This window comes from Physcomitrium patens, chromosome 14, assembly GCF_059467195.1.
Source record: "Physcomitrium patens ecotype Gransden chromosome 14, ASM5946719v1, whole genome shotgun sequence".
Classification (NCBI taxonomy): Eukaryota; Viridiplantae; Streptophyta; class Bryopsida; order Funariales; family Funariaceae; genus Physcomitrium; species Physcomitrium patens.
Window position 1 is genome coordinate 10737425 of NC_143423.1, and position 27608 is coordinate 10765032.

The window sequence follows — 27608 nt, forward strand, 5'->3', positions numbered from 1 at the left end:
ACGGGTGAGTGTCACGGACCAAAAATACAAACAAGAAATCTAGACAAGAAGTTCAAGAAGAAATGACAAGAACTAGATTATCAGATGAGTACAAGAGCAACGCCAAGAGAATTGAGCTAGAGCTTCAAGAGATGTGTTGTCGAGACTGAAGAACTCTTCAGCCTCGACTCCTATATATACTACTGGCCTATGGTTCTAAGGAAGCGCATCAAGAAGCTTCCCAAGAACTATGAAGCTTCTCGAGCAACTACCCAAGAACTAGGAAGCTTCTCAAGTAACTTTCTAGAATCTACTAGAATATTCTAAGAATCTTCTAGAGCCTTCTAAGGGAATATTTAGAGAATCTTCAAAGAATCTTTAGGGAATCTTTAAAGAATATTCTAAGCGAATATTCAAGGAATCTTCTGGAAGTTTCTAGAGACTTCTTTCTAGAAGGTTCTAGAAACTTGGCTCTAGAAAGGTCTAAGGACTATGTTCCTAACATCACCTCCTCCTTTAGCTTTGAGGTCTCCGAGAAGCAATGTTATCGTCAGTCAATACCAACGCAAGAAAATGAAGATCTGTCGCATAACCTCTGCTATGAACTCCAATTGTTGTTCACGAGGCAAGTGATTCAATGGTCCTTGAAGCCAACGGTAGTGGCCCACGCCTTCAACTCCTGACCAAGCATGAACCTCCGTGTCTTCATTGTGAAATTATCCTGCAAACACTCCTTCTGGCTGACCATTGTAGGCAGGCTCGACCTCAAATACAATCATCAGCGATCTGTTGCTCGAAATCCTTCGACGTCGTCGTGGTGCAAGCGGTTCTTCATCTCGCGGTCGTCTTCGTGAGCTAGTTGCTTGAGATGACATGACAAGTGTAGTATCTTGGCTATCCATATTCAAAGGCTAAAACAATAAGAACAAACTTGGGCTACTAACAAAGTTCTACGCTATCTTGGAGAGAATGACTACATCAACTATGGATTTTGGTGGTGCTCTCTCCTCTTTTCTGTTTTCTGGATGAGCAAGCTTCAGTAAGAAGCTATCGTCGAACCGGCTTGGATTTCTCAGGATATCGTCGATGAAACTCCTGTACCTTTTGTGACGCATTCACGAGATTTTCGGCCGGCTCCCATGTTCGTTCATTAATATCGTAACCGCTCCAATGCACAAAGTATTCTAATTTACCCCGTCTTTGCCGTGAATCCAGGACCTTTTCCACCTCGTATTCTTCGTGGTTCTCTATTTCTATGCAAGGTGGTGGACATTGTACTCTTCCAGGAAAAGACGATTCTCGATAAGGCTCTAGCAAAGAAACATGAAAGACAGGATGTACCTTCATAGTAGCTGGTAAATCTAGACGATACGCTACAGGATTGATCTGCTTCTGGATAACAAATGGTCCCAATCTCCAATAGTCCAATTTGTCACATGGTCGCTTGGTCTTAATATTTCGTCGAAGCAGCCAAACTTTGTCTCCAATCGTGAATTTAGGTGCCTGATTTCGAAATTTGTCCGCGGACGCCTTGTAAGATTCTTGTGCAGTTTGCAATTGAAGCTTCAATATAGTTTGAAGCTGCTAAAGCTCCTTCACCAATCCTTCAGCTGCCGGATTGTTAATCGTTGATGAACTCCATAAGTCAAGCTTTGGATGGTATCATCTGGTAGACCATGATATCGATACACATTATTAAGAAAGAGTCTTGCTGTGTCTTCGCTTGACAATGTCTTCTTGCAAGGGACAAAATGCGCCATCTTTGTAAGCCGGTCTACGACAACAAAAATGCTGTCAAATGAATTCGATGGTGGTAGATCCGTAATAAAGTCCATGGAAACCGAAGACCATGGTCGACGCGGAATAGGCAATGGCTATAGAAGTCCATAAGGCCGATGTCGAGGGTTTTTGGATCTTGAACAAATGTCACAAGATACAACAAAATCTTTCACATCCTTCCACATTTGAGGCCACCAGAAATCGTGGGAAATAAGTTCCAAGGTCTTATTGAATCCAAAATGTCCCGCAGCTGGAAAGTCATGACGAGATTGAAGAACTCAGAGTCGTGTTGGCCCTTTTGGGATATACAACTGCTCTTCGAAATATACTAGATCTCTTTCCATCTTGAATTTATCATCACTAGCATGTTGCTTGATATCAAGGGCTAGAGAATCTTCAATGGTTGCGGCCCGTACCTAGTCGAGGAAGTCAGCATTAATTGGTACAATAGCTGCGTTGAGCCGAAATTTCTCTGGCTTCAACAATGTCGTGCACTGTTGATCAAATGCTGCATCTCCAGCCTTTGGCGGGAGATATGATCTCCTTGATATTGCATCGGACAACCCTTGTTGCTTCCCAGGCCGATAAGTAATAACAAAGTCGAACCTGGATAGTGACATACTCCACCGAGCTTGACGCCGATTCAAAACCCGAGCCGATGTAAAATACTCCAAATTCTTGTGATCCGTACATATGGTCACTGGATGTGCAGTTCCTTCGAGAAAGTGGCGCCACTCTTGGAAAGAATCTACTATAGCAAGGAGTTCCTTATCGTGGATCTCATAGTTGATCTCAGCAACAGAGAATTTTTGAGAATAGAACGCAACTGGATGGAGCTTCTCATCTACGCCCATCTGTGAAAGTACAGCTCCCAAAGCAAAATCAGAAGCATCTGTCTCCAAATAAAAGGCCTTTGTAAAGTCCGGATGTACCAAGATTGGAGCTATAGTAAATACCATCTTCAAATCTTGAAATTCTTTTTCTGCGATAGGTCCCCATTCGAGCTTGTCCTTACACGTTAACCGAGTGAGGGGGGCAGCAACTTGAGAATAATTCTTGATGAAGATCCGATAGTAGTTAGCAAATCCAAGAAAACATTGTACGTCCCTAACCGTCTTCGGAACTTCCCAAGACATGATTGCTTCCACCTTCTTTGGATCCATCTTCAAGCCTTCCGTAGTCGCGATGAATCCCAAAAACTCCATCTCAGTTTGGTGAAATAAGCACTTCTCCAATTTGGCATAGAATCCTCGCTCCCGTAGTTTTTTGAGTACCAGACGAACGTGCTTCTCATGTTCTTCCTCGTTCTTAGAAAATATCAAAATATCATCTAGATAGATGACAACAAAATCGTCTAGATGCTCTCGAAAGATGTCATTCATCATGTGTTGAAAGATCGCTGGAGCATTAGTAAGACCAAATGGCATGACATTGTATTCAAAATGGCCATACCTTGTTCGGAACGCTGTCTTCCATTCATCTCCTTCCTTAATTTGCACAAGGTTGTAAGCTCCCCTTAGGTCAATCTTTGTAAAGATCCTTATACGCCCAAGTTGTTCTAGAAGACCAGAGATCAAAGGCAGTGGGTAGCGATTCTTTTTTGTCACCTTGTTGAGACCTCGATAGTCCACGCACATCCGTAGTGAGCCATCCTTCTTCTTCACAAATAAGATTGGTGCCCCAGCTGGCGACTTCGAATGATGGATGAAGTTCTTGACTAGATTCTCGTCAATGTACTTTCGCAACTCAGTCAACTCCGTCTGCGACAAATTGTAGATTGGTCCAAAAGGTGGTTGTGCTCCTTCTTGCAATTCAATGGCACAGTCATAGGGTCGATGCTCAGGCAGCATATCAGCATTCTTCTTTTCAAAGACATCTTTGAATTCTTCATACTGCTTTGGAATAACCAAAGTCGGAGTTGCATCTTCTCGAGTCAGAGTTGCATCTTCTCGAGTCGAAGTTGCGAAGATGACAAGAGGTGTATTTTGCTTGGCTTCCTTCATGAAAGCCCTTGCACCTATAAACAAGGATTTATTTCTAGACATTGTCTTGGCAGATTCCACCTTCAAGGAGTTTGTTGGAAATGTCACTTTCCGCAACTTCTAATCTATCAATGGATTATATCTATCAAGCCAAGATAGTCCCAAAATGATAGGACATGAAGGGGTCTTGATAACATTAAACACAATATTCCTCTCATGGTTTTTAAGACGGACCTTCAATGGTTTAGTTTCATGGATAACATTGCCCGAAGACAATGGTCGTCCGTCTATGACTTCTACATGGACAGGCTTAAGTTTCTTTACAAGAGAAATATTGTGAAGCTTGGCAAACTCTTCATCTATAAAGCAAGCGGATGCACCCGAGTCTAATAAAGCATCGACTTGTAGTTCTTGAATACCCAGATGTAAAGGTACCATAAAACAATCTGAAGGTTGAGCTGAGAGAAAGGGACCTTGATTAATTTTGGATGTTGAGATGTCCAGCCGCACGGTCTCTATTGTGGCTGGGCGTCCTTGTTTTCCTACATGCTTGTACTCCTGAGTCTTGTTGTTTGAGGCTTCTGTTTCTTCCGACAATCTACAGCTTTATGGCCCGCTTCTCCGCAATATAAACACAAGTTTTGTTCAAACCGTCGCTTCCTTTCCTCAGTTGTGAGGGGTTTGAAACGTACCGCATCAATTTGCATGGGTTCAGGATCTGTGGAGTGATTCTCTGGACCTTTTGAAAATGTAGCAAATGCTCCATCATTTCTCCAGCCTGATCGTCTTTCTTGTCGTAATTCAAAGAGGCGGTTGTCACAAATAATTGCCTGAGATATAAGTTCTTCTAAAGTATCCGCCTTAGGCATGGTGATCAATAAGTTCTTGACATCATCTCTCAGTCCATATCGAAATCGTGTCATGAACGCCTTATCATTCCAATCAAGATCACATGTAAGCTGTTGAAATTCTGCAGCATAGATTGCAGCAGAACGTGATCTTTGTCGCAGATTTTGTATCTTTCTTTCAGCCACTCTTTCTCGATCGCTATCTCCAAACGCAGCAGTAAGTCTCTCTATGAAAGCCTCTAGGTCGTACAATATTGGAGAATCCTTCTCCAATAGTGGAGCAAACCAAGAGCGAGCATGTCCTGATAGAAGAGTACCTATGAAAGCAACCTGGGTAAATCCATTCGGATAACGAGAAGGGTATAGGTGTAGGTAAAGCCGTACTTGTTGCACAAAACCTCGGAAGTTGGCTCTTGTTCCGTCAAACCTATCTGGCATACTCGCTTTTGGTTCTTTCGTACTAATCCTTGAAGTATCCATAGGGGTCGTATGTGATACATGTCTTGCTTCTCTCAGTCAAATAATCTCTTGTTGTAGGCTATGAATTTCGCGTCTAGCTTCTTCGGTCACTAGATCAATTTGAGGTTCTTTACTTGGATTGCGAAGAAATGCAATCTCCTTTCGTACACTATTCATAAGACCTTGAAGATCTGCAAGAGTTGCCACTCTATTGTCTACTTGTGGAGATGCACTGTCTATGACTTAGTCTACTTCCATATTTAGAGAATAGATGGATTAAAATTTTGAGAGAAGAAGAAATTGCTAAGTCTCTTGGAGAAAATTGTAGTACTACCTGTCACTAAAACCTACTCGGAGAAAAGGAAAAAAAACACTAAACGATTTCAGTTTTAGAGGAGGGTAATCCGCAACCTCTAAAAATGCCTCAATGCTTTCGAGAAGAGGGGTAATCCGCACTCTATCAAGAAGGCAAAGCTCTGAAATCGATGTTAACAGTCTTTTTTACTAGCTATGCTAAACAAAAAAAAAGAATTAATATCAGTCCAAGAGAGGGTAATCCGCAACCCTTAGAACGCTCAAGTATCTCCAAGGAAAGGGATAGTCCACTCTCTGCCTCAAAGAACTAAGCTCTGATATTGTGATCGAGAAAATATCAGTTTAGAGGAAGGTAATCCGCAACCCTTAAAGCGCTAGAATACCTTCAAGAAGAGGGGTAATCCGCTCCCAAACAAGAAGGGTTCAGCTCTGATATTAAGATAAAGGTAGTCTCGACAAACTGTCACGGACCAAAAATACAAACAAGAAATCTAGACAAGAAGTTCAAGAAGAAATGACAAGAACTAGATTATCAGATGAGTACAAGAGCAACGCCAAGAGAATTGAGCTAGAGCTTCAAGAGATGTGTTGTCGAGACTGAAGAACTCTTCAGCCTCGACTCCTATATATACTACTGGCCTATGGTTCTAAGGAAGCGCATCAAGAAGCTTCCCAAGAACTATGAAGCTTCTCGAGCAACTACCCAAGAGCTAGGAAGCTTCTCAAGTAACTTCCTAGAATCTACTAGAATATTCTAAGAATCTTCTAGAGCCTTCTAAGGGAATCTTCAAAGAATCTTTAGAGAATCTTTAAAGAATATTCTAAGAGAATATTCAAGGAATCTTCTGGAAGTTTCTAGAGACTTCTTTCTAGAAGGTTCTAGAAACTTGTCTCTAGAAAGGTCTAAGGACTATGTCCCTAACAGTGAGCCTGGTTCGAAGAGCCAATTGGATCTAATTTCGAGAATCCAATCCGGGTCCTCTTATCCAATATGAGACCTAAATTGGTCGGGCGACCCAATGCAGTCTCATTTCGAGAATCCAATCCGGGTCCTCTTACTCAATATGAGACCTGTATTGGTCGGGCAACCCAATGCAGCGTAATTACGGGAACATCCAGGTTACTACGGGCATCTTACCCAATATGAGACCTGCATTGGTCGGGCAACCCAATGCAGTCTGATTACAAGAAAATCCGGGTCTTACTACTAGACTCTTATCCAATATGAGACCTGAATTGGTCGGGCGACTCAATGTGGTCTCGATTACGGGGTTCGATTCTGTTTCAGGTTGTCCTATTCTCTGTGCCGTTTCGAAAGCTCTGACGGCGGGAGCCAATTTCGGATCTAAGCTCTGACGATGGGAGCCAATTCCGGATCTAAGACGGAAGATTGAAGAAATTCAGAGGATAAGGTTAGGGGGAATAAGTTTTGGGGGGGGGGTTTTTTTATCAAATCAGGAGGGAGGGGATTTTTTTTTTGGAAATCAGGCAAGAGCTAGCTTCAAGCTCTTGGCAAGGTTACTAATTCGGTTTCATTGGAGGTTTTTTGAAGATCAAGGGGATTGGAGAGGAGCTTCATGCTTTGGGTCGCGGAAGAAAAGACGGAGAATTGGATTTTTCATCTTCATAGAGTTTTGGGAAGACTGAGGCAATCATTGCTGAAGTCAGTGTTGTAATGGTGAATCAAGATTTTTAATGAAGTGGATGTGATCACTCCTGACTGTTTTGTGAAATCGAGTTACGTCTGTGATTGAAGGATTAAAAGGGTGTCTATAGGATTGAGTATGTGGAGTGAATGAAATTTATTGGATTAATCTAACAAGACAATCAGTGGATACAAGATTGTAAGTACAAAGCAGTATCGGAGATTAGCAGATTGGATTGTTCGGGGTTCTCTGTAACGTCTAGAGACCTATCGGCTGGGGCAAAAAGGACTTCGACAAGCAGTCGAAGGGCATCCGTATAGATTTACGGTGTATTCTTGCAGTCGTTTATATTCCAGTAGTCAAAAACTGATAGACTGCTTGATTATTGGCGAATCTCCATACTACCTTCTACAGCCAGACGCCCGGCGCGTTCTCGAGCAAGAAAGCATGTAATACGACACCGAGTATCAACTTTCGTCTTCTTGAGGTAATTTTTACTAATTTACACTTGTAACTTCTTCCTACATATGTCTATATCCTTTATTTTTCTAATCTGCCTTGTTTTGCCTTATTTATGGCCTTACAAAGTAAATAGAAGCATAATTTGTAAAAAGGCAGTATTAGCACCTTTAATTTTTCTACCCTTTTACTAATATCTATTTTTTTAAGATAATTTGCTACAATATTTTTGAAGTGAGATCATCAAAACATGATATATTTCTTCACCCTTTCACCTACTAGTCATATTACATCACGATAATGTCGTCAATAATTGAGACAAATATTAATCTGGTTCCGCAATTGACAAACCTCGAAAAGTAGGTAATGGCATGACGCTAGTCGTTTGATCACCTACTGTACCTATTTGAACTGCAATTGGAACTGCTGGTCCTCCGGATGCCATTAAAGATGCCGGTGTTCCACTCAATTCCTTATTAAAATAAAAATTGTCTTCTGCAAAAGTCTTTTTTGGACTTCCAAGCCTTCCCGATTGACTATTATTATCTCCAAATAATTTTACTAGTTAAATATGAGGTAAAAATGACAAGTTTTGGTAAACTTTGAATTGGTCTTTATTGGCAAGTGATTTATGTCGATCTTCAGAACCAATCTTGTTAGAATTGGACGTATCTTCAATTGAGAAAATACCGAATGGGGTACCTAATTCCTCTGTGCCTTCCTCGCTTTTTGTTAACGGCTTCGAGAGCTATGTTGGACTATTAGCAGCACTCTCCAAGAGTGCTCTTGGTAATTTCTTTAACGATATGTACTTCTGAAATATTAGAGGTCGATTGTCTTCTGGATACAATCGAATATGCCAACAAACATGCAACTATGGTTTAATCCAACTTTATCGATGCTTCTTTTTCAATTTGTGATCTCGCTCGTTACGCAACAAATTTTTTGCTTGTAATCTCTTTGTTCTTTCCTTTGATTGCTTTATTCTCTTTACTGTTAAATTCTCATTCTTAATAACCATACTCTTTTATTATTTCTACTGAGTTTGCTTCCTAATCTCCTTTACTGCTTCAGCAGTTAGTTCCTAACACTCAATAATATTGTCAATTCCCAATAGCGGTGCCAAAATGTGGTTGTCGTTTTACTTATTTTGGAAGAAACCTCCCAGAATAAATCCATATGGGAGAATTCAAACACAGAGAAAGACCATGTATATGAGCTCCAATTGTTAGGATCACACAATTAACCGCTACTACTGAATGCTCACAATACCGAAGAATACTTAACTTTTCCTCCTATTATCCACTCTCTCATATCAATATGATAACAACCACGACATCAATTTCGGTACCCTGTGTAATTCACAAACATACAAGCACAATCCAAACCCTGGAACGAACAACTTTCAATCCACAGAATCTGATCGAGACAATTCCTTCTATTATAATTCCTCTCCACTGAACTTACAACCTTACAATAAACAATGGCTGGAAACTTCCAAACATCATCAATCTTTCACAACAATTGATAAAAAATGATCCATAAATAACTTTGTAAATCAAATATTGATTCATTAAATCGATTCTCTTCACTAGAATCAACACTAATACAAAAGAAACAAAAAAACTAAGAAGAAGAGATAGCACCAAGCTTATCCCCAACTCAGTACTATTGTAGTCTGGCCCTTTTTTCCCCTCTCCCATCCTCCTTATACTATCCCAAGATATCAACTCCTATACTATAGAAGATAACTACTTTTTCTGACTATTCATTCATTCTACCTGCTGAACCACCTTTTCAACAGTTATCTATCTTTGTTTACACTATACACTAGATATCTACATTCAGAAAATAACTACTTATTCTACAAAGGCAGTAGCAAACGGAATTTAGAGGACAATAAAAAGATGATATCAGAGCAAAATCGAAGAATTGAAGAGCAAGAATGGACGATAAACGAAATTGGAGAATCCAAGCTAGTATTGGAGCGAAAATGGATTCACCAATATAAGTCTTGGACGAAAGAAAAAGAACACATCTTATGGATTGTGGAAGGACAATGGGACGAATTGATCTAGAATCGCAAGACACGGGATTTGGAATGGGAGAAATCCAAATGCCAGTTGCAGGCGAAAGGAGACAAAGCAAAGTTATTGACAAAAGAGAAAGAAGCATTGAGTGACCAATCCAGATGTAAAATGGAGAAGTTGAGATTCAAAATCAAAATTTTACAAGTTGAGGTGACAAAATTGACAGAAGAGTTAACAATGAGAAGCCAGTCTCAAGTGTCAATTGAAGATGTTCTAGAATGGATGAGTCTATAGTAATATCAGTTGGAACTCCGTGATGCCCAGATCTTGAAACTGGAGGTTCAAGTCCGTGAATTGGATGAGTATAATAAAGATCTATCAAACGAGTTGAAAAAAGAGCCGATGGACGGATTGGAGGAGGAGAAAAATTTGAATTTAGAACCAGAATAGGTAGAACCTACATTTGATAATGCAGCAAATGATTAATTGGGTAGGCCAGAGGAATTAATAATTTTGTAGAGTTTTGTTAAGTAATTTTTAGATAGGAATCAATTGTGTATTTGCGAGGACACTGCAAAGATAGGAGTGGGGCTATGTAGAATAGATATTAATTCATTTTTGTAAGATATTTGTAAAATAGATTAATAGTCCATAGAATAGACAATTTAGGAAGACGGATGATTGATTCAGTTATTAAAAGCGATTATTATAGGATTACAATTAGAATCTAGAAATCAATAGCAATTATATAAGAGTTGTAGAAGTTTGTTGGGGGACTAGACTGTGATAGTCATGAGCCGGGGTTAAACTTGGTGCTTCTTCTTTATTTCTTTTATTTTCTTTGTTGTTGAAGAATAATGGATAGTTTCTAAATATTGAGAAGTGAGTCTGTGGAATAAATCAGAGATTGATTTATGAGTTATTGATTATGTACTTGGAGTATTATGTGATTGAATTATATGAGAAGTTATTGAAAGATTGATTATGGATGGAAGATTATAATTGTTGTTTATTGAGAGTTGTGTGTGTGTATTTTGACAGAGGAAATCTGTGATTACAAGAATTTTGTGAATTCAGATTGGTTGGAGTGAAGTGTATTATTTTTGGTGTTGGATGGAATTTATTGAATTTTGAGTGGTCTTTTGAGAGTGCAGGGTTGCACATTGTGGTTATCAATTGATGAAGGAGTATTGTTATTGGGAGGAAGTATTGTAGTATTTCTTAGTATTTTAGTGGTTTGGAATATAATTAATTGTATGACCCTAACAAGTGAAACTCATGTGCTTAGTCTTTCCCTATGTTTGAATTCCCCTATACAAGTTTATTCTGGAGAGAATTATAGAATAAGTAAAACGACAATTACAGTAGTTACAAATTTTTTTCTATGAAAGATACAAATCAAAAAAGATGATATCGTAATAAAAATATACCTATGAATTTAACTTGAGTAAATCCATCTAGATATTAGAAAATGTGCAACCTTGGATAGAGCTTAACATGTTGCAAAAATCTTCAAAATTTTGATCTTGTTCTATCAAACTTCTTAAGCATATTAATTATTGTCTTCATCATACTTGTAAAAGTAAAATTCCTTGGATTTGGTTAAGCGGTCAATCTACTTGCTTCTTTTAATTACACAACTTCTTGCCACAAACTTTGAAATTCTTTCATAGGTATAGGCATAGTACTTCCATGATTCACGTTAGAAATACATGAGATTTTTACTTTAAGAGTGTTGACAAGTTCATGAAGATCTGTAATAGTTATAAATCTATTCTTACTTTTGCTAGGAGTAGCATCCATAATCTTTCTTTCCATAGACAACTCAAAGAAATCCAAAAAGTTAAATTAGATGACAATAATCTTCAACTTCTAATAAAAATTTCCACAAAGAGGGATAATCCACTCTCTTTAAAGAAAACATCAATGTTTGAAAAAAGATTTTTTATTTAAACATGGATAGTTTATAACCTTCAAAATACAACAATAGAAGTGGGATAATCCATTTATTTCTAAAATAAGATATAAATAGTATGTTAGCACTCTTATCAAATTGTCAAGGAGATGAATCTTGAAGAAAGAGAATCCTTGATACATTGAAAAAAACTAGAAAGTCACTCAAAAAGTAAAAGAATATTAACTGGAATAGCTATTTTCAAAAATAAGAAGACTAGAAAGTGTGGAAATAAGACTAAATACTAGAATGGTGTTGACAAGAATAAAGAAGGCTTCACTCTTGCCTCCATATATAATCTTAGCTAAGAACTATATGGCGATATCCTATAGGACCTCCAAAATATGTTGACTTTACTAGCCACATGTCTTAACTTACAAGGCAAGTTATCTATGTATGTATCACATGGTTAGCTTGTTCTACAAGCTTCTATATAGAGTTAACTTGTTAGCCAAGTTTCCAACCTACAAACACATCTAAAATCAAAACCGCTTCTAAAAAGCTTCCAAGAAGATTTTTTAGAAGACTTTATGAAATTAATCTATATTTTTATACTTCTACCTTATCATATAAGTAATTATTGAGGTAAATGTATATGTCCATGACAATACCACATAGTTAGCTTGTTTTGCAAGTGTGAATATAAATTTCACCCTTCTATCCAAATTATAAGATGGCCTCAATTAAGAGTTGCTTATAATGGGTAGTGTGAAGTGAAAGATGCAATGAACAAGAACAAAAGAAGAAACAATACAAATAAGTGAAAAGAATGTATATAAGCAAATACACACTCCAAAACTTAATCTCAATCTGTCTACAAAGTTTTCACTCCATAAAAAGTAAAAAAGTAAAAAAATAAAAAAATAAAAATAAAGAATATATTTTTAGGAATTTAATTTTTTAAGCTTTCCAATGATATAAAATATATGTAAATCCGAGTTAAGTGAAAATATTTTACCTCAAGCATAACTTGCTTATAGATCAAGGATTCGAGCCTCACCAAGGCTCACATGTAGTGTATATCAGTTTTTCTAAAGAGGCCTTGAGGCCTTAGTCTTATCTTTCTACCTATACCCAAGGTACTACAACCCATATGGAACTTGTACACCTTCTTTCCTATAAGGACTAGACTAGCTGCTGGTCCTCCTATTTTCTACTAGTAAAACTCATTTTTTTATATTTTTGACTACACCATGGTGTTTAAAAACATCTAATTCGCTTGGGAACTTAATGTGGTCTTCAAATCTTACTCCCTTTCTTCATAATGGCTCTTGAAGTGGTAAAACTCATTTTTACTAAGATCTTAAACATTGCTCTAAAAATTCCTAAAAAATTCTAAATAAATTCTAAATAAATTCTAAATAAATTCTGAAAAATCCTATAATATTTCTATAATGCTAATATCCATTTAAGGCTACATTTTTTTACCTTCGTGATTTTTGATAATAATAAACATCAATTTAAATCTACTATAAATCCTATTTTTTATATCAATAACTAAAATAATATGAGGTTCTTTCTCATGCTTCTTCTAACTACTAACATTTATAGTTTTTATAAATAGTGCATATAGATAGAAGATCAACATAAATATTGGTCTTAATAAATAATTTTTAATACTCAATAATGAATAAAAATATTAAATCAACAAAGATAATTGCCTCCAAGACTTAATAAGACTCCATCTCCACTATTAATATTCTAATTTTCTATTTCTCAAAGGATTTCTACACTACTTATTATATATTATGATTTAAAGCATTCTAAATACATATTTTTATCCTAAAACAACGAGTGGGTCAATTTGATGACTCACAACAAGCTACCAATATGTGATTAACTTGTTGTCTAAGTTTTTAAGCTATCAATTAAGTAGAAACATATGTAAAGTCAAACAGTGTCTAAGAAGCTTCTCTAAAAGATCTTATGAAATTAACCTATTTTTATCTACTTTTACCTATTCCTATCTAATCATATAACTATTTATTAGAATACCTATGTATGTCCAAGACATGTATCAAAGGTGATTCATTAAGAAGAGCTAGCATGAAAGATATTATAAGAAGAAAAGTTTTTAGAAACATCTAATTATAACAATATTTAATAGCTATTTGTATTTTTTTCAAAATAAATTTATTTAAGTTTTAGGTGGATTGATTGAAATGACTATGTTGGATTACAATTTATATTAATTAAAGTCAAAAAAATTTGATCTAGAATAGATTGATAAACCATAATAAATATTTTTGTTTCAGCTTAAAGAATGATATTAAAAACTCATTGAAAAGAATGTCAATAGTCAAAATTTTAAAAAAAAGACTAACATCTCAAGCCATTATTTGTAATCAATGTATGCTTAAAGTATAACAAGAAAATCAAATAGAATCTATTTTATATAAAGATGTAACTTTTTTATTTTAAAAATATCCAAAAATATATATATAAATAAATCAAATATATAAAAATTGATGCAATTTTGACTTTTTTTTCTTTTAAAATAAGTAAAATATAATAATTTTTGTTAAAAAAAATTTTATTTATAATAAAAAGATCCAACTATAAGATTAATAATTTTTTAAGAAATCAAAAACATGCTTGTCAAGTTTACAATATCAACACCAAAAATTATAATATTTTTATATTAGCTACCAACTTAGAATTTATTTTTTAAAATATATATAAATATAAAAATCTTCTTGTCTTTTTGCATAACCTTTTGAATTAATAAATAATGTTGTCTTTTCAATTATAAATATATAAAAATATTATATATATACATATCTATTATTTTTTAATTGTCATGATTTTTAAAATAATTCTTAAATTTAAAGGATAAAAATTAGTAATGAAAGTAATCAATAGTCATCATTAGTCATATATATATATATATATATATATATATATATTAAAAAATATTGCAAAAAATACACCAAAATATTCTTCAACTACTATCATAGCATCCGAAGTTTAGAAGAAAAAATTAAGATGTTTGATTACCAAGTCCATTGAAGTATTAGTTAAATTATTTGAATTTGACTACATTACATACAACCAAGTGATAATTTTAGCTCTAATAATGATAAAAGAATTTAAAGAATATTTTGTATGTAAAAATATGAAATAAATTTGGCAATGAAAAAAATCCATGTTAGAATGTTAAATATACTTAATCATAAATAAAAATATGTTATATTCATTACAAATGCACATACTTACAAACTATATAATATAAAAAAATAAAAAATAAAAAATAAAAAAAATCTACAAAGTAATAAATAAAAATTTATTTGAATATAATTTTACAAAGATTTTATGACTTAATTTTGGTTGCTATTTTAGAATTGGAATATAGTCACTTTTTTTTACTTTATCATAAAAATTCGACATATAAAGATACTAATATACACCATATTGACATTTTCATTTGTTTTATATTGATTTTTATCTTCTCTTCTACTCTCTTTACTTATTCCAGTTGCTAAAAAAAATAAATACTAGATTTGAAAAGAAATCTAAAATTTATAGTAATAACTTGTGAAAGCTTACTTCTATAAATCTACAACATTTCATCATTTTGAAATTGTTTGTTTATTTATTTATTTAATGACTTACTTGTAGGGGAATATTAAATAGATCCAAATTTTTATGAAATTGACCTACCTATGATGAAGAATATAGTAATCATGATGAATGTGGTTAGTTTTCATTGGTTTTGGATACAATCGAGGAAAAATGAATGTAGAAGTCTTTTCTTTCTTTCTTTTTTCCTTTATGATGGTTAGGATGGGTGGATCAATTTAGTAAAAGCTTGGGTTTATTTAACATTCCCTTACTTATATTAATGCAAAATGGGGTGTATGCAATGCATTAGATCAATGAAGAAATGACAACAAAAGCTTCTTGGATCCTCACTCCCTCACGTAAACCACGACCTGATTTTGGTAAATATGTTGTTACCATGTCGAACTAGTTACTTACTAATTAGGGTAAAGAATGAACGATGGGGATGCATGGGGGAGCAAGTCGGGGAGAGGATCGGTACAGTTCCTGCTCCCTTGCAAGCGCGGCCAGACAGGGTTGGGTCAAATACTGTGCCACGCGTGCAGGCCCGTTGCCACAGAAGAACCTTCTAAGCTGGCGGCGACGTGTTCCTTCGCCCTCATGGGGGCGTCTGCCCTCCCGTCCCCTTCCGTGCTTCACCGCCCCCAGTTGCACTCTCTTAGCTAATTATGCCTCTATTTCTTTTGAATTCCAACAATGACGAACAAAACCCATTTCTCCGATTTGGTTGTCACGGTTGGGTAATGTTGGGTTTGCATGAATTCTGGTGAAATGTGAAGTCGGGGGAGCTTTGGTACCCTGCTTTGGTGATGAGGTTTGATGCAGTGCAGTGTAGTTCACTGATTGAAGTGTTTCGTCGCGCATTCCAGTTGCGAGCTGGGGTTGCTGTATGCGAGAGAGAAAGGCCGGACGTGAGGTTTTGGTTTGGGGATGTGTTGGTGAGCCTTTGAAGAGCTAGAGTTCGAACTTTGAATTGGTTGCGGTAGCGTGTGGAAGATGAATTTCGGAATGTGGACCCGGATTGTGAGGGTTTGAATGAGAGCGAGAGAGAGAGGGTGGTTTCTGGTGATTTGTGAAGACGTTAGGTGAAGGGTTGAATTTAGGGTTTTTGAATGTGCGACGTGGAGGTGGGGACGAATTGGAATATGAGGGGGTGACATTGGCGGTGACGGCTGGGAGGTGCAAAGAATGAAATGACATAACTGAAGAATCGATGTTTGTTAGGGCGGTGCGCAGAGGGGAGGAAGAGTCGTTAAGGTCAGATTAGGGAATTCTATGAGGAGAAGGGTATGAAGATTGATTATTACAAGGTGCTCGGGGTTGCAAGGGATGCAACTGCGAATGAAATTAAGCAAGCCTTTCGGAAACTTGCGCTTGAATGCCACCCTGACAGGCATGCTCAGGAATCAATCCAATCTCAGGAATCTGCAGGACGGAGGTTCAGGCAGGTCTCCGAGGCGTATGATGTGCTGGGTGACAACTTGAAGAGGATTGCGTACAATAAGGGTGCATACAACGTTGGAAATCAAGGCTCTGGACCTTCTAGGAGGTTGTCCATCTCATTTCCATCTTTAATTTTCCTTGTGCTATGTCTTGTGTATATTTTAATGGAGGCTATTGCTTACAGTCTATATTTGCTTGACATGTTGATATGTGCCAAATTTCGTCATGGACTTTTCTTATTCAGTAGCTGGATGGTAGAGGCTACAGTACATGTTCTTTTACTTGCATTTGTATGGTTACCCTTGGACACTTTGTTTACATTCATTGACGCAGGTATTGTTCCATTCACGCAGCAATTAGATCAAAATTTGTTTGGATTCTTCTATCGTGTCGAGAGGAACACGAAATGATACACGGATTCTATTATATGTAGAATTCTCGCTTGTACTCCTATCTTACTCTTCTTGGGCGATGGAATAACAGTTAGATACTATGTAAATTCATATTTCCTTCACATATTTTTCATTTTTAGGTCTTTAAATAAGAATGGTAATACTTTCAGATACGAGGGACCTCCTAGACGCCGCTATTACAGACGCTCTAATCAAGGTTATACTACGTATGGAAGCGCACAAGCTAGGTCTGCATACGATCGGAGTTCAGGACAACGATGGAGATATGAATCCGAGTATTCTGCTGCTGAGCAAAAGGAGAAACTTATCAACACTATCTTTTTTGGGTACATGTCTCTCTCATGGAACTAAGTTTGTTTCCTTCTATACAGGTTGAATGAACGAAAGCACGTGCATCCAATGAATGCCACGTATTGAAGCGTGCTCAACCTAATGAGATTGCTCAGTTGTAAAAAAAAATTAGTTTCTGAAGATCCTGCTTGTTTTGAGCATGAGTTGTCTTGTCAGTATTCCTAGTTGTCACCGTGGTGACTCAATGTGTGTATGCATCTTTGATTCCTTTTCCTTACACATCGGTATTGCTCTTCTCACTATTTTTTGTGATTGGAAAACTTAGGGACCGACAGAATTGTAGGATTTGGTGTAGTCGCATCAATACTTTGAAGTGAGACTAAAGTCACTTATAGCGACCTGACCATGTATCTGTTTGCAGATTCGCGCTACCGTTGTTCCTGTTTGCAGATTACATTGAAGCAGCCTTTTGGCCGAAACCCCGTCCTGGTTGGGTACGTATTTTTTACTTTGCAGTTCTTCGGGGCACGGTCGATTTCAGAATCTGGAATTCCTGTTTCTTTTTTCCTAAATTAAAGAAATTAGTTCCTTTCAGGACGAGCTGTTTCGGTTGTGTTGTCATGTATCTCTTCCTTATCGTATATGGTCTTGATGACAATAAGGTAGTTCGACATCGAAACAATGCACATTCGTTAGAGTTCTTACTGTCATCTTTACTTGACCTTTTTCGTATTCTTTGCTTTGAGTTGATGTGGATTTATGAAGTCTGAAGTTTGCAACCATTGCGGTCAACGTTTTAGTTTTCAACTTTGCTCCCGTTCATATAGTAGGACAAACGTAATAACGCCGTTTGAGATTCTTGCTTGGCATTTACTGTGTGTTATCTATTCTGTAGCTCATCTGGTTGAAATTTTACCTATTTATAGCTTGAACATTGTTATAACCATTGGATTAATGAGGTCGAACCTTCAAATCTCAATCTCATTGTGTATGTTTTTCAGAACGTGGATGGGGAGTCTCGTCCAGAGAAGTCAAATCCCGCGGAGCTCAAGAAAAAAGTGAGGAAAAAGGCAGTGGCATGCCCCGCGGTGCAGACTAGTCCAGTTACACCAGCTATCAGGGATGTTCCTGATCAAGGATGTAAATCGTTGTTGAACAGGAGTGTTGGTTATACATATGTGGTAGGTCGGGGGTTGGGAAAGCTTGAATCTGCCACCAATTTGGCACCGAAGCTCCCTGAAACTATTCCTCACTCAACTGGTCCTCAAAATTTGCGTTCTTTATTGAGCATGGAAAACAGGTTGAGCGATTTGAGACTTGATGACATTCATAAATGGCTCAGGCATAGAACTGGAGTTCCAGGTAGCGGAGGCGGTGCTTAGGTTTGTATACAAGTTAGTGCGAGTAGGTCATTGACCTCAGCAGGAATTTCTACAATTATTTTTCTATCACATTACTTAAAATAGCCATTCAATCTGAAGTGGTTTCATCATATCACTATGTACCTAGACCTGGCAATGACAACAATCCTGGACATTTTGTGAGATTCAGGAGAATGAAGTGAACTCTTGTAAGGGTTCTTGGTACAGAGCTTAGCATTATAAAATATGGTCTTGTTAGGATGTGTGATCTATTGAGTTGATGCATTGATAGCCCACTTCGTTGCCTCTCAAGAGAGTAGCGCAGGTGACATCAACTGGATTTTCAAATCGACAATGAACAAACACCTGATCATTTTCAAATATAAACTGAATGATACAAAATCTTTTTCCATTGTAATAGCACTAGACATGTGAAAGAACGATGATTTTCTATGTATTTTTGTTTGTGTAAATTTTTAAGTATTGGAGATGCATTGTTGGATTCCTGACATAATTGGTAATTAAATACTATGTCTAATCTTACATATGACAGTGAAAACAATTACTAAAGAGCAAGGTGCTCTCAAACTTCACTCATGTTGATTCTCAATCATTCAGATTTGATAAAACTATTTCTTTTTATTGAGGATATTTACCTTGGCATTTTGTGCTAACTAGAAATTTCTAAAATTGTGGAATCTTTTATGAAGACTTATTCATAATTGCTCCAAATTAATGAATGATTATATATGACATTGTTAATGCAACACCCTCAAGAAGTTAAATTGACACCCCAATAATCGGCTTCAAAATTATTAGAGGGTATCATTTTAACAACTTGAGGTTGTTGCATTAATACTATATATATATATATATATATATATATATATACTTATTAGATTTATCAAATGAGTAAGATAGAAAAAAATATATGTATTTGTAGTTTATATTTTGATCATATATTAAACATAATAATATGAAATTTCTTAAATTATTTATAAATTAAACTATTTATTTTAAATTACTCAAAAATATATTGATGTATGTTTTTAACTAAAAATGGGACATTTTTCGTAATTACATTCTAAAATCATTTTGAATTTTTTTATAATTATTTTGTTCATAAAATTGAGTGTGAATCAGATTTATTGTAATAAACTAATGATTTGTATCATTTATATTTTGGACAGCAAAATCATGACCTCAGATAGGTTTAAAAGCATTCTATGCAAGCAACATGTGGTCCATGCAAAGAATAACATAAAATTGTATAGTGGCTGTAAACAATTACAGTGTTGGTATGGTTAATATTGAGTTTCATTATTGGAATTACAATTAAGTGTGTTAATCAATTGTGTTTGTAAGAATAAAGGTGTAAGTTTCAATAAGAGAATAAATGATTAAGTTAAAATGACCTTTTTACTTAAATGCTTTATTGGCCAATGCAACTTGGATATCATTTCTATGATTATGAGTAATGACTTTATTAAGGACAAGTTGACCAAATGAATTAGAATTTATATCAAACAAAGACATCATATATATTCCACAAGTATGCATCCTATTGTACAGCTAGTTATAATGTTTTCATGTTACCAAAGCCTTGGCATAACTCATTCTTCATTAAAATATAGAAATCTCCATTTAATTAAGAGATTTGCACCCACTATAAACCATCCATCCAAATAAATGAAAGTTCCCAATGACATCCTAATTTTCATCCACATCCATCACAACATCATTGACAGTTATAATCCTCTGACGCAGCGGCTCATCCAACAAGCAAGGGCGAAGTCATCGTCGTCAAAAGCTCCCGGAGATCACCGAGCTCGCCGAGCTCGGAACTATGGCGGAATCGGGGCACGGATTGAGCGAACCGGCTTTGATATTAAAAAAAAAAGCACAGCGTAGCAAATTTGCCCCAATTTTCAAAAAAAAGATATTGAAGATTCCTTGGAGACAATGGCTTTAGCCAAAAATGTTCGATACAACACCACAAAAATCCTGTTGGAACCTCGCTCGCTCTCCACCCAACAATGCCGCACAACCACGAGGCTTGCTAACTTATGCCCCTTGCGATGTGATTCTAAGCCTGTCGAACCATCTTCCGGGACCCGTTTTCGAAGGACCCATCGATTGGAAAGACGGACCACACGGTGACCACTTCACGTCGCATAGGACCTAGGCCAAGTGAGAGGCTTGCCTGGCCTCGATCCATGACGCCGCAGTCATTCTTCCTGTGCCGCGCTTTGCATCCCCCCTCCCTCCATCCCCGCGGCGTCGATCGTTGCGACGATCACCGTGTCGAGACTTGTTTCTGAGCCTTCGAAGTTACTTGCGTGGAAGGTCGAAGAGTTTCGGTGGTCGTTTGTTCATGCTTCTGTTGTGTCTCACTGTGTTCAGTATCCAAGTTATTTCTAATGCAAATTTGTGAACAGAGAGTCGATTTGTGCGTGTAATTCTTTTTTTTTTTTTTTTTTTTTTTTTTTTGTGTTTGTGTGTTTTTTTTTCTATGGATTTCAAGTTGCAGAATCCGCAAAGACATGTTTTACTTTTGACTTTGACTTTGTTGAGAAAGTCAAAAGGTTCGTATACTCACGTTGATGAGTAATTATTGTTTTATTTACTTATTGATTTTTTTATTGTTCGAAGACTCAACAATGATTTCTCATTCATAAATAATCATTTCAAAAATAGTGTTAGTGCTCTTGAAAGAATTGCCAAAATCAACCATAATAACTTATAATTTGTTTGAATGGTGTACCATTGTAGTACCAACAATCATTTTACAATGAGCTCAAAAAACTATTTATACAATGCGATTAAAATTGACTATACAATGATAGGCATAATAAAAGTTATTTGTGTTTTTCAAATATATATATACACAATAAACTCAAATTTTACACATGGATAATCCTTGTATTCTGAATTTTTAAATTAACAATGGGATTATTTACACAATGTTAGAAAATATATTTTATAAAAAAATTAACAGATTCTATCTGAAATTTAAATTTTGGCACTTTACTTAATTTGAATCTAATTATTTTTTCAAAAAATAGAAACTTAATAGATTGTCTAATGTTGTTTAACTTTAATTGTTTTATACAAGATCTTGTAAGTCCTAAAAAAGCTTTTGTATTAGAGTTTGATTCTTGCTTTAAAGTAATAAGAACACATTCTGAATACAAATTAATAATAAAATTGATAAAGTATTACAAGCATCATATTCATGTATACTTAGTTGGTTTTATCATATCAAAAAATATATATTTTAAGGATCTACAAGCTCATTCAATGCATTAGAAAAATATCTATCTATATATATATATATATATACTTATTATTCTCATCAATATATACACTTGTAATGTGATAACATTAAATTATTCATAAACACACATTATTTATAAACATAAAATATAAGACATTTACTAAAATTTGGATTATTTTCTTCATAATTTTCTTTACAACCAAACTATCCAATAGTATTAGGGAATGAAAGTATTTATTTAGAAGAGTATTAAATTGACACATGGAAATCTTAAATCAATCTACTTTTGCTCTTATGGTCTTGTATCACATTTATACTTAGGATTTGCAATCCAACTCTTAAAACTATTCTCACAATACCAAAATTTCTGAATTTTCTTAAGTGACCTCCAATGGACCACCAATATAAAATTGTGATAAACTGCCAAGTTTCAAAACAAATGATACACCAAATTAGAGTAAGAAGAAAAGAAAAGCAATTAAGAAGCGAGAGATAGATAAGGACAAAACAAGCATGAAATGTGAGCTACAAAGCAAGAGAAGAATAATTATAAGAAAAGCAAATATAGATGAAAAGATATGGCCAAAAGAGTGAGGATCAACAATGATGACAAAGTAGCAATTGAAAAAGGGGTTTGTGACAATAACATAGAAACTAGGCAATGGAGTCAATTTAAAATTTAGATGGGTCAATTTAAACTTTAGATGGATTACTTTAAAATTTAGGTAGAATGTTTTAATATTCATATATTTAAAAATTCCAATCATGCAAAGTTGCTTGCAAACATGTGGCACTTAGTACATGTATGTAGCCAATTGGATTCATAAAGTACATGAAAGAAAAATAAGCATCATAGCTAGGATGATGTCATGATATACAATATATATTTTATAATTTAATGATGGTTGAAAATTACTATATAAGATTTAAATAATATTCATAGAAATAAATTATATGGTTGCTAAAAGGACTCATGTAGCAAAGGTCATGGTTGTATATTTGGCATCTTTAAAATAATCAAGTAATAGTTGTATTGGATGGACTAAAACTTTAAGTTAAAAATTTAATCTTATTACACGATTTTGTTTAGAAATGACAAAATTTAATTATTTGGATTAACTTTTATAGTGTGCTACTACTTCAACTTTATAGATGTTTCATTGATTATTGAAATTGGAATTAAAAATAACAAAAAATATAGTTGCATAAATTAAAACAAAAAAACAAAAAAATCTAAAGAATTGTTGTTTATTTTGCAAAGTACTAGTAAATTTTTTGTAGAAGAGAATTCTAATAGTTGCTCTAAATGCACCTTATAATAAAGCATCAAATATAATTGGTTTTTATCTATCTTTTAAATTACTATATTTATTTTAGTACAAAAATTAAAATCAAAAGAGGGCACCAAACTCCTTTGATTTTGTGAAAATGCTTAAAATCTTTAGATGGAGCTCAACCTCTAAATCAAAATAGACAAAAAGTATAAATTTTAATTTAATTTACTTGAGAAGAATAGTAATATTTTGTATTTCATTTTATTTAAATTTATTCTATGTAAAATACAAGAATATTCAATGAAAAAATATTTAAATGGTGGCATAAATATTGAAAAAAATTAGTTATATAATACCACATCAATTTGTATTAGAAGTTCTAAGTTTAAATTAATACAATAAAACTATATGTTAAAGGTATTGCTAATGCCACTACAACTTGCCATCTACCATATATCATCAAATTTTGGCTAATGTTGCCACAAGTTGTTCTAAACTTGTGTTGCACACCAAAGTACACTTTATAGAACATTGCTAATGTACACCGCAATGGAACACCTTATAATAATTGGATCTTTTATTTTATTTTTCTTAAAATAGAAAGTTAAAATAATTAATTATTGGTACAAAAATATTTAATGTAAATAAAATACCAGTAAAATATAAATTAATAAATATTATAAACTGAATCAATAGAAATTTGGTAAGTATTTTAAAATACCAAAAAATATATATTCTAAAAAATAATTTTAATATACTAATTTCTTAAATATGTTGAATTTTTACAAAGTATTTTTTGTAACACACACATACACATATATATATATATATATATATATATTACTAAAGCTTTGGTAGAGTGATACATGCAAAATTATATTTCTTATTTCAAAAGTATAAACTATGCTTAAAAGCTACAAATTTATTGATTTTTCTTAATACTGGTTTCCGTACAAATTTTTTTTTATTAAACCAAAAACCATTTATTGGAATAAAAGAGGTAATAATAAATTTGTATATTGAATGTATATTGAATACGTTCATCAGATTGATAACAGATAATCATTTGTAAAACAGATCAAAATTACATATGTACAATAACTTCATTTTTTTATTTTATTTTAAACCATGATGTCAATAATAATTTATTTAATTATTTTTATAAAATTATAATTTTATCCAAGTAATCTTTTATCTTAGTTCTGTTATTATTCTCTTTGTATGTATGTATGTATGTATATATATATATATATATATATATATATATAATTATTGTAAAACAAAAAGATTTTTAAGTTGAGAGAGTAATTAAGTGATATTTTGAGAGGATAAATGTGGCTACAGAAATTTGTAATTTGTGTTATAACACAAATTATCTAAAGTAATTTTGTCTTATCATTTAATCAATTCGGTGTTGCTTGCTATTAATTTGAGTAGTTTTTCAAATAATAAATTATTGAAAAGGCACACAATTTTCTATAGTGTATATCAATAAAATGTAAAGAAATTTACTAAATAAGATAAAATTTATATTGTAAAAAATTAATAAATTTTAAATATACTAATAGCATATATTTTTATTAAAGTGATGGGAAATAGTTTAAAGCTGATGAAAGAAATATTGCTTTAAAAGAAATAATCTTGATCTACAAATATCAATATATTTTAGCAAAGATGGTATGATATGCAAAAACAGTTGTAGCTTATAGTAAGATACTTATGATATGTACTTGTATCTTATAATAAGCAGATTTTTGATATCTATATATTATATGATTTAAATACATACATACTATTAAAAAAATAACCATAAAAAATTGATTACTGAACAAAAACATAAAATTTTCAATAAGAATGTAATATGTTGCTTGGAATTTTAGTGCAAAAAAACCACTTATAATTTTTGATGAAAGGATCATGATTTTATGGTTTTATTTTTGAAAAATATATAATAAGTATTTTATCTAAATTATTATTTAAAATATAATAATGTTAAAAATATTATATGTATTTTATTTTATCCACTAAGTTTTTTTTCACAATTATTCTGTTACACTTGCCAAAGTGTATTGATTATATTTTCCAACTTAACATAATTGTAATCTACTTTACATATAACTTTATTTCAATCCATGCATGTGGAGAAATATCTATCTATATATATATATATATATATATATATATATGCACATACATACATTTGTGTGCATATATACATTTTAAAAGTTTAATTTTCCACATTATAAAAGAAAAAAATACTAAGAAACTTAAAACATAATTTTTTTATTATTGACTTTCTTAAAATCACAAACTCTTGTCCTTTTGATTGTTTCAAAATCAAATTTTTATATTATTGCACAAACTTTTTGTCTATATATGCATGTCAACCCTTATGGACACTCAAACATTCATTCTGTTCATTGTTTTTTTGCACATCTTTTATTTAATGTTAAATTAGTTTCATTATTTTTATTGTAAGTAATCAGTATAATTTAATTCAGTAAAAAAAATTAATATTTTAAATAATTTACTCAACATTCAAATAATTAAAGTAAATTTCCAACAATCTGAGATGGGTATGTGTGTGTTTAGATTAATAATATAAGCTCTCTACTGTAAAATAAAAATAAAAAATATTGTGGTTTCTTTTAAAATAGTACATGCAATAGTTTTGGAGAACTTGTTTTGATTGATGTTAAAAAAAAAAAAAAAAAAAAAAAAAACTTCACATATTTTTTTGAAAAAATATTTGATTTTTTTTTCTCTAACCTTTATACACAAAAATTTAAAAATTAAAAATTAATTAAAGTACTATTTGAAAGTATCTAACTGAAAAACACCTGAGCTCTCATGCCAAATAGCTCCAATAGTCACTCCTATCTTCAATGTGCTGACATAGCCAAAACATGCCATAACCACTAAATCACATTTTCAAAAATAGATTGAATTAAAAAAAGTCACTCAATATTTCTATAAATAATCTAATCAAGCCAACAATTACTTCCAATGCATCCAATGATTCTCTACTATGGTTTAGAACCCAAAGGCTCTTAGATCACTTTTTTACTAATGAATCAATATAAAAGAGAGAATTTCAAGTTTTACAAATATAAAAATTATACAAGAATAGAATTAGATCACTTTTGACGTATATATATATATATATATATACATGTATACTAGCAGAAATCCATGTTATTGGCCACAAAAAAGATGTAAATTTTTAATTTGTGGTTGCTAAGTAAAAATTGACCACTCCTAAAGAAAAGTTGATTAAGAAAAGAAAAGAAAAGTATATATATATATATATATATATATATATATATATTAAACCATTTATGTTTTTTCAATGCATTTGGTAAACATAATATCTTATTTACTACATATTTATGTTTTCTAGCAAAAATCCATTCTATTTGGCATTGCAATCTTTGTCACATCCATCTTTTCTTTTGTTTATATATGCTTTCTTATGTTCCTTGGTTTTCATGTTCTCTCATTCCTATGTTTGTTTCCAAGTTCTTTATATTATATACACATATATTATATAAATTATATTAAAAATTTATCAATTATATTTTACTTTCATAGAAACGATCTTCAAACTTCTCTTTCATAAAATCTAAAGTCCATTTATATCGTCCTACACCATTAAAATATGTTCTTTCTACAATAGAAGTATCCAAAAATCTTATCTTACAATACACTTTTGACCATGATAGAAAATGCTTACTATAATCATATATCATGTGCAAGCTTCTAAAAGCTTTTTAATCCTGTTGCGAACTTGAAATCATCAAAGAACCAAAAAAATAAAAACAAACACTTCCACATACTTTAAAGAAGATGTTGTGTTTTTCCAAGATGCTGATTGCATACTTTTAAGTTTGTGAATTAAATAAGCATGTATTTTTAAAAATAGATAAAATATTTACTTTAATATATATATATATATATATAATTCATATTACACATAATCTTTACTTGATTAAATTTTGAAGTAAAAAGTAAAATCCTAATAACTTGAATAAATATATTGATAGATATGTGCAATCTTTTTTTTCTTAGATTGGCCTGTAACTTTAGATTCTTTAATTGTGATTATATTACTTATACTCAACACATTCTTCTTTTAGATGATGTTGTGGCTAACTCAATAATTATTGGAGAGACAAATATTTTCTTTCTTTTGAACAATTGTTTAACATCAAATGCTGAATAAATAATCTAACTAATTTTAAAGATGCCTTTTAATTCTCTAAAATGTCTACCTTCAAAGGTGTACTAATTGCACACCTCTTGTGTTTATTTTGTTGTATGTATTTGCACACTTCTTTCTTGAATGCTTCATTATTGCTTCTCTTTCTTGCCATCCTTCTCTAACATTTTTTGAATGCTTTGCTATAATGTTGCCTTGGTTTTTCTTACTTTTGTGGCTTTTTTTTTCTTCTTGTCTCCAATTTTTAGTACCCTACATTTACTTGCAAAAGCATTCTTTTGTTATAATTGGAGAATATGATGCTTATCTTTGTATGCA

General features: G+C 33.2%; 1 protein-coding gene across 1 annotated transcript; it reads left to right on the forward strand.

Annotated features, from left to right (window-relative positions):
• The first annotated feature begins 15593 nt into the window (after positions 1 to 15593).
• LOC112291907 (uncharacterized) lies at positions 15594 to 18749 on the forward strand. The gene is made up of 4 exons (XM_024539888.3): positions 15594 to 16561; positions 17018 to 17194; positions 17581 to 17653; positions 18161 to 18749. The coding sequence occupies exons 1-4, from the start codon at positions 16302 to 16304 to the stop codon at positions 18539 to 18541; spliced, it is 891 nt and encodes a 296-aa protein (XP_024395656.1). The 5' UTR covers positions 15594 to 16301; the 3' UTR covers positions 18542 to 18749.
• Positions 18750 to 27608: the final 8859 nt, after the last annotated feature.

Bases quoted from the DNA above. Each gene is read 5' to 3' on its own strand.
- LOC112291907 (XM_024539888.3), top strand. From the start codon at position 16,302: ATGAAGATTGATTATTACAAGGTGCTCGGGGTTGCAAGGGATGCAACT. The intron at 16,562-17,017 runs GTTGTCCATCTC...TAATACTTTCAG, and splicing joins GGCTCTGGACCTTCTAGGAG to ATACGAGGGACCTCCTAGAC. The intron at 17,654-18,160 runs GTACGTATTTTT...TATGTTTTTCAG, and splicing joins CGAAACCCCGTCCTGGTTGG to AACGTGGATGGGGAGTCTCG.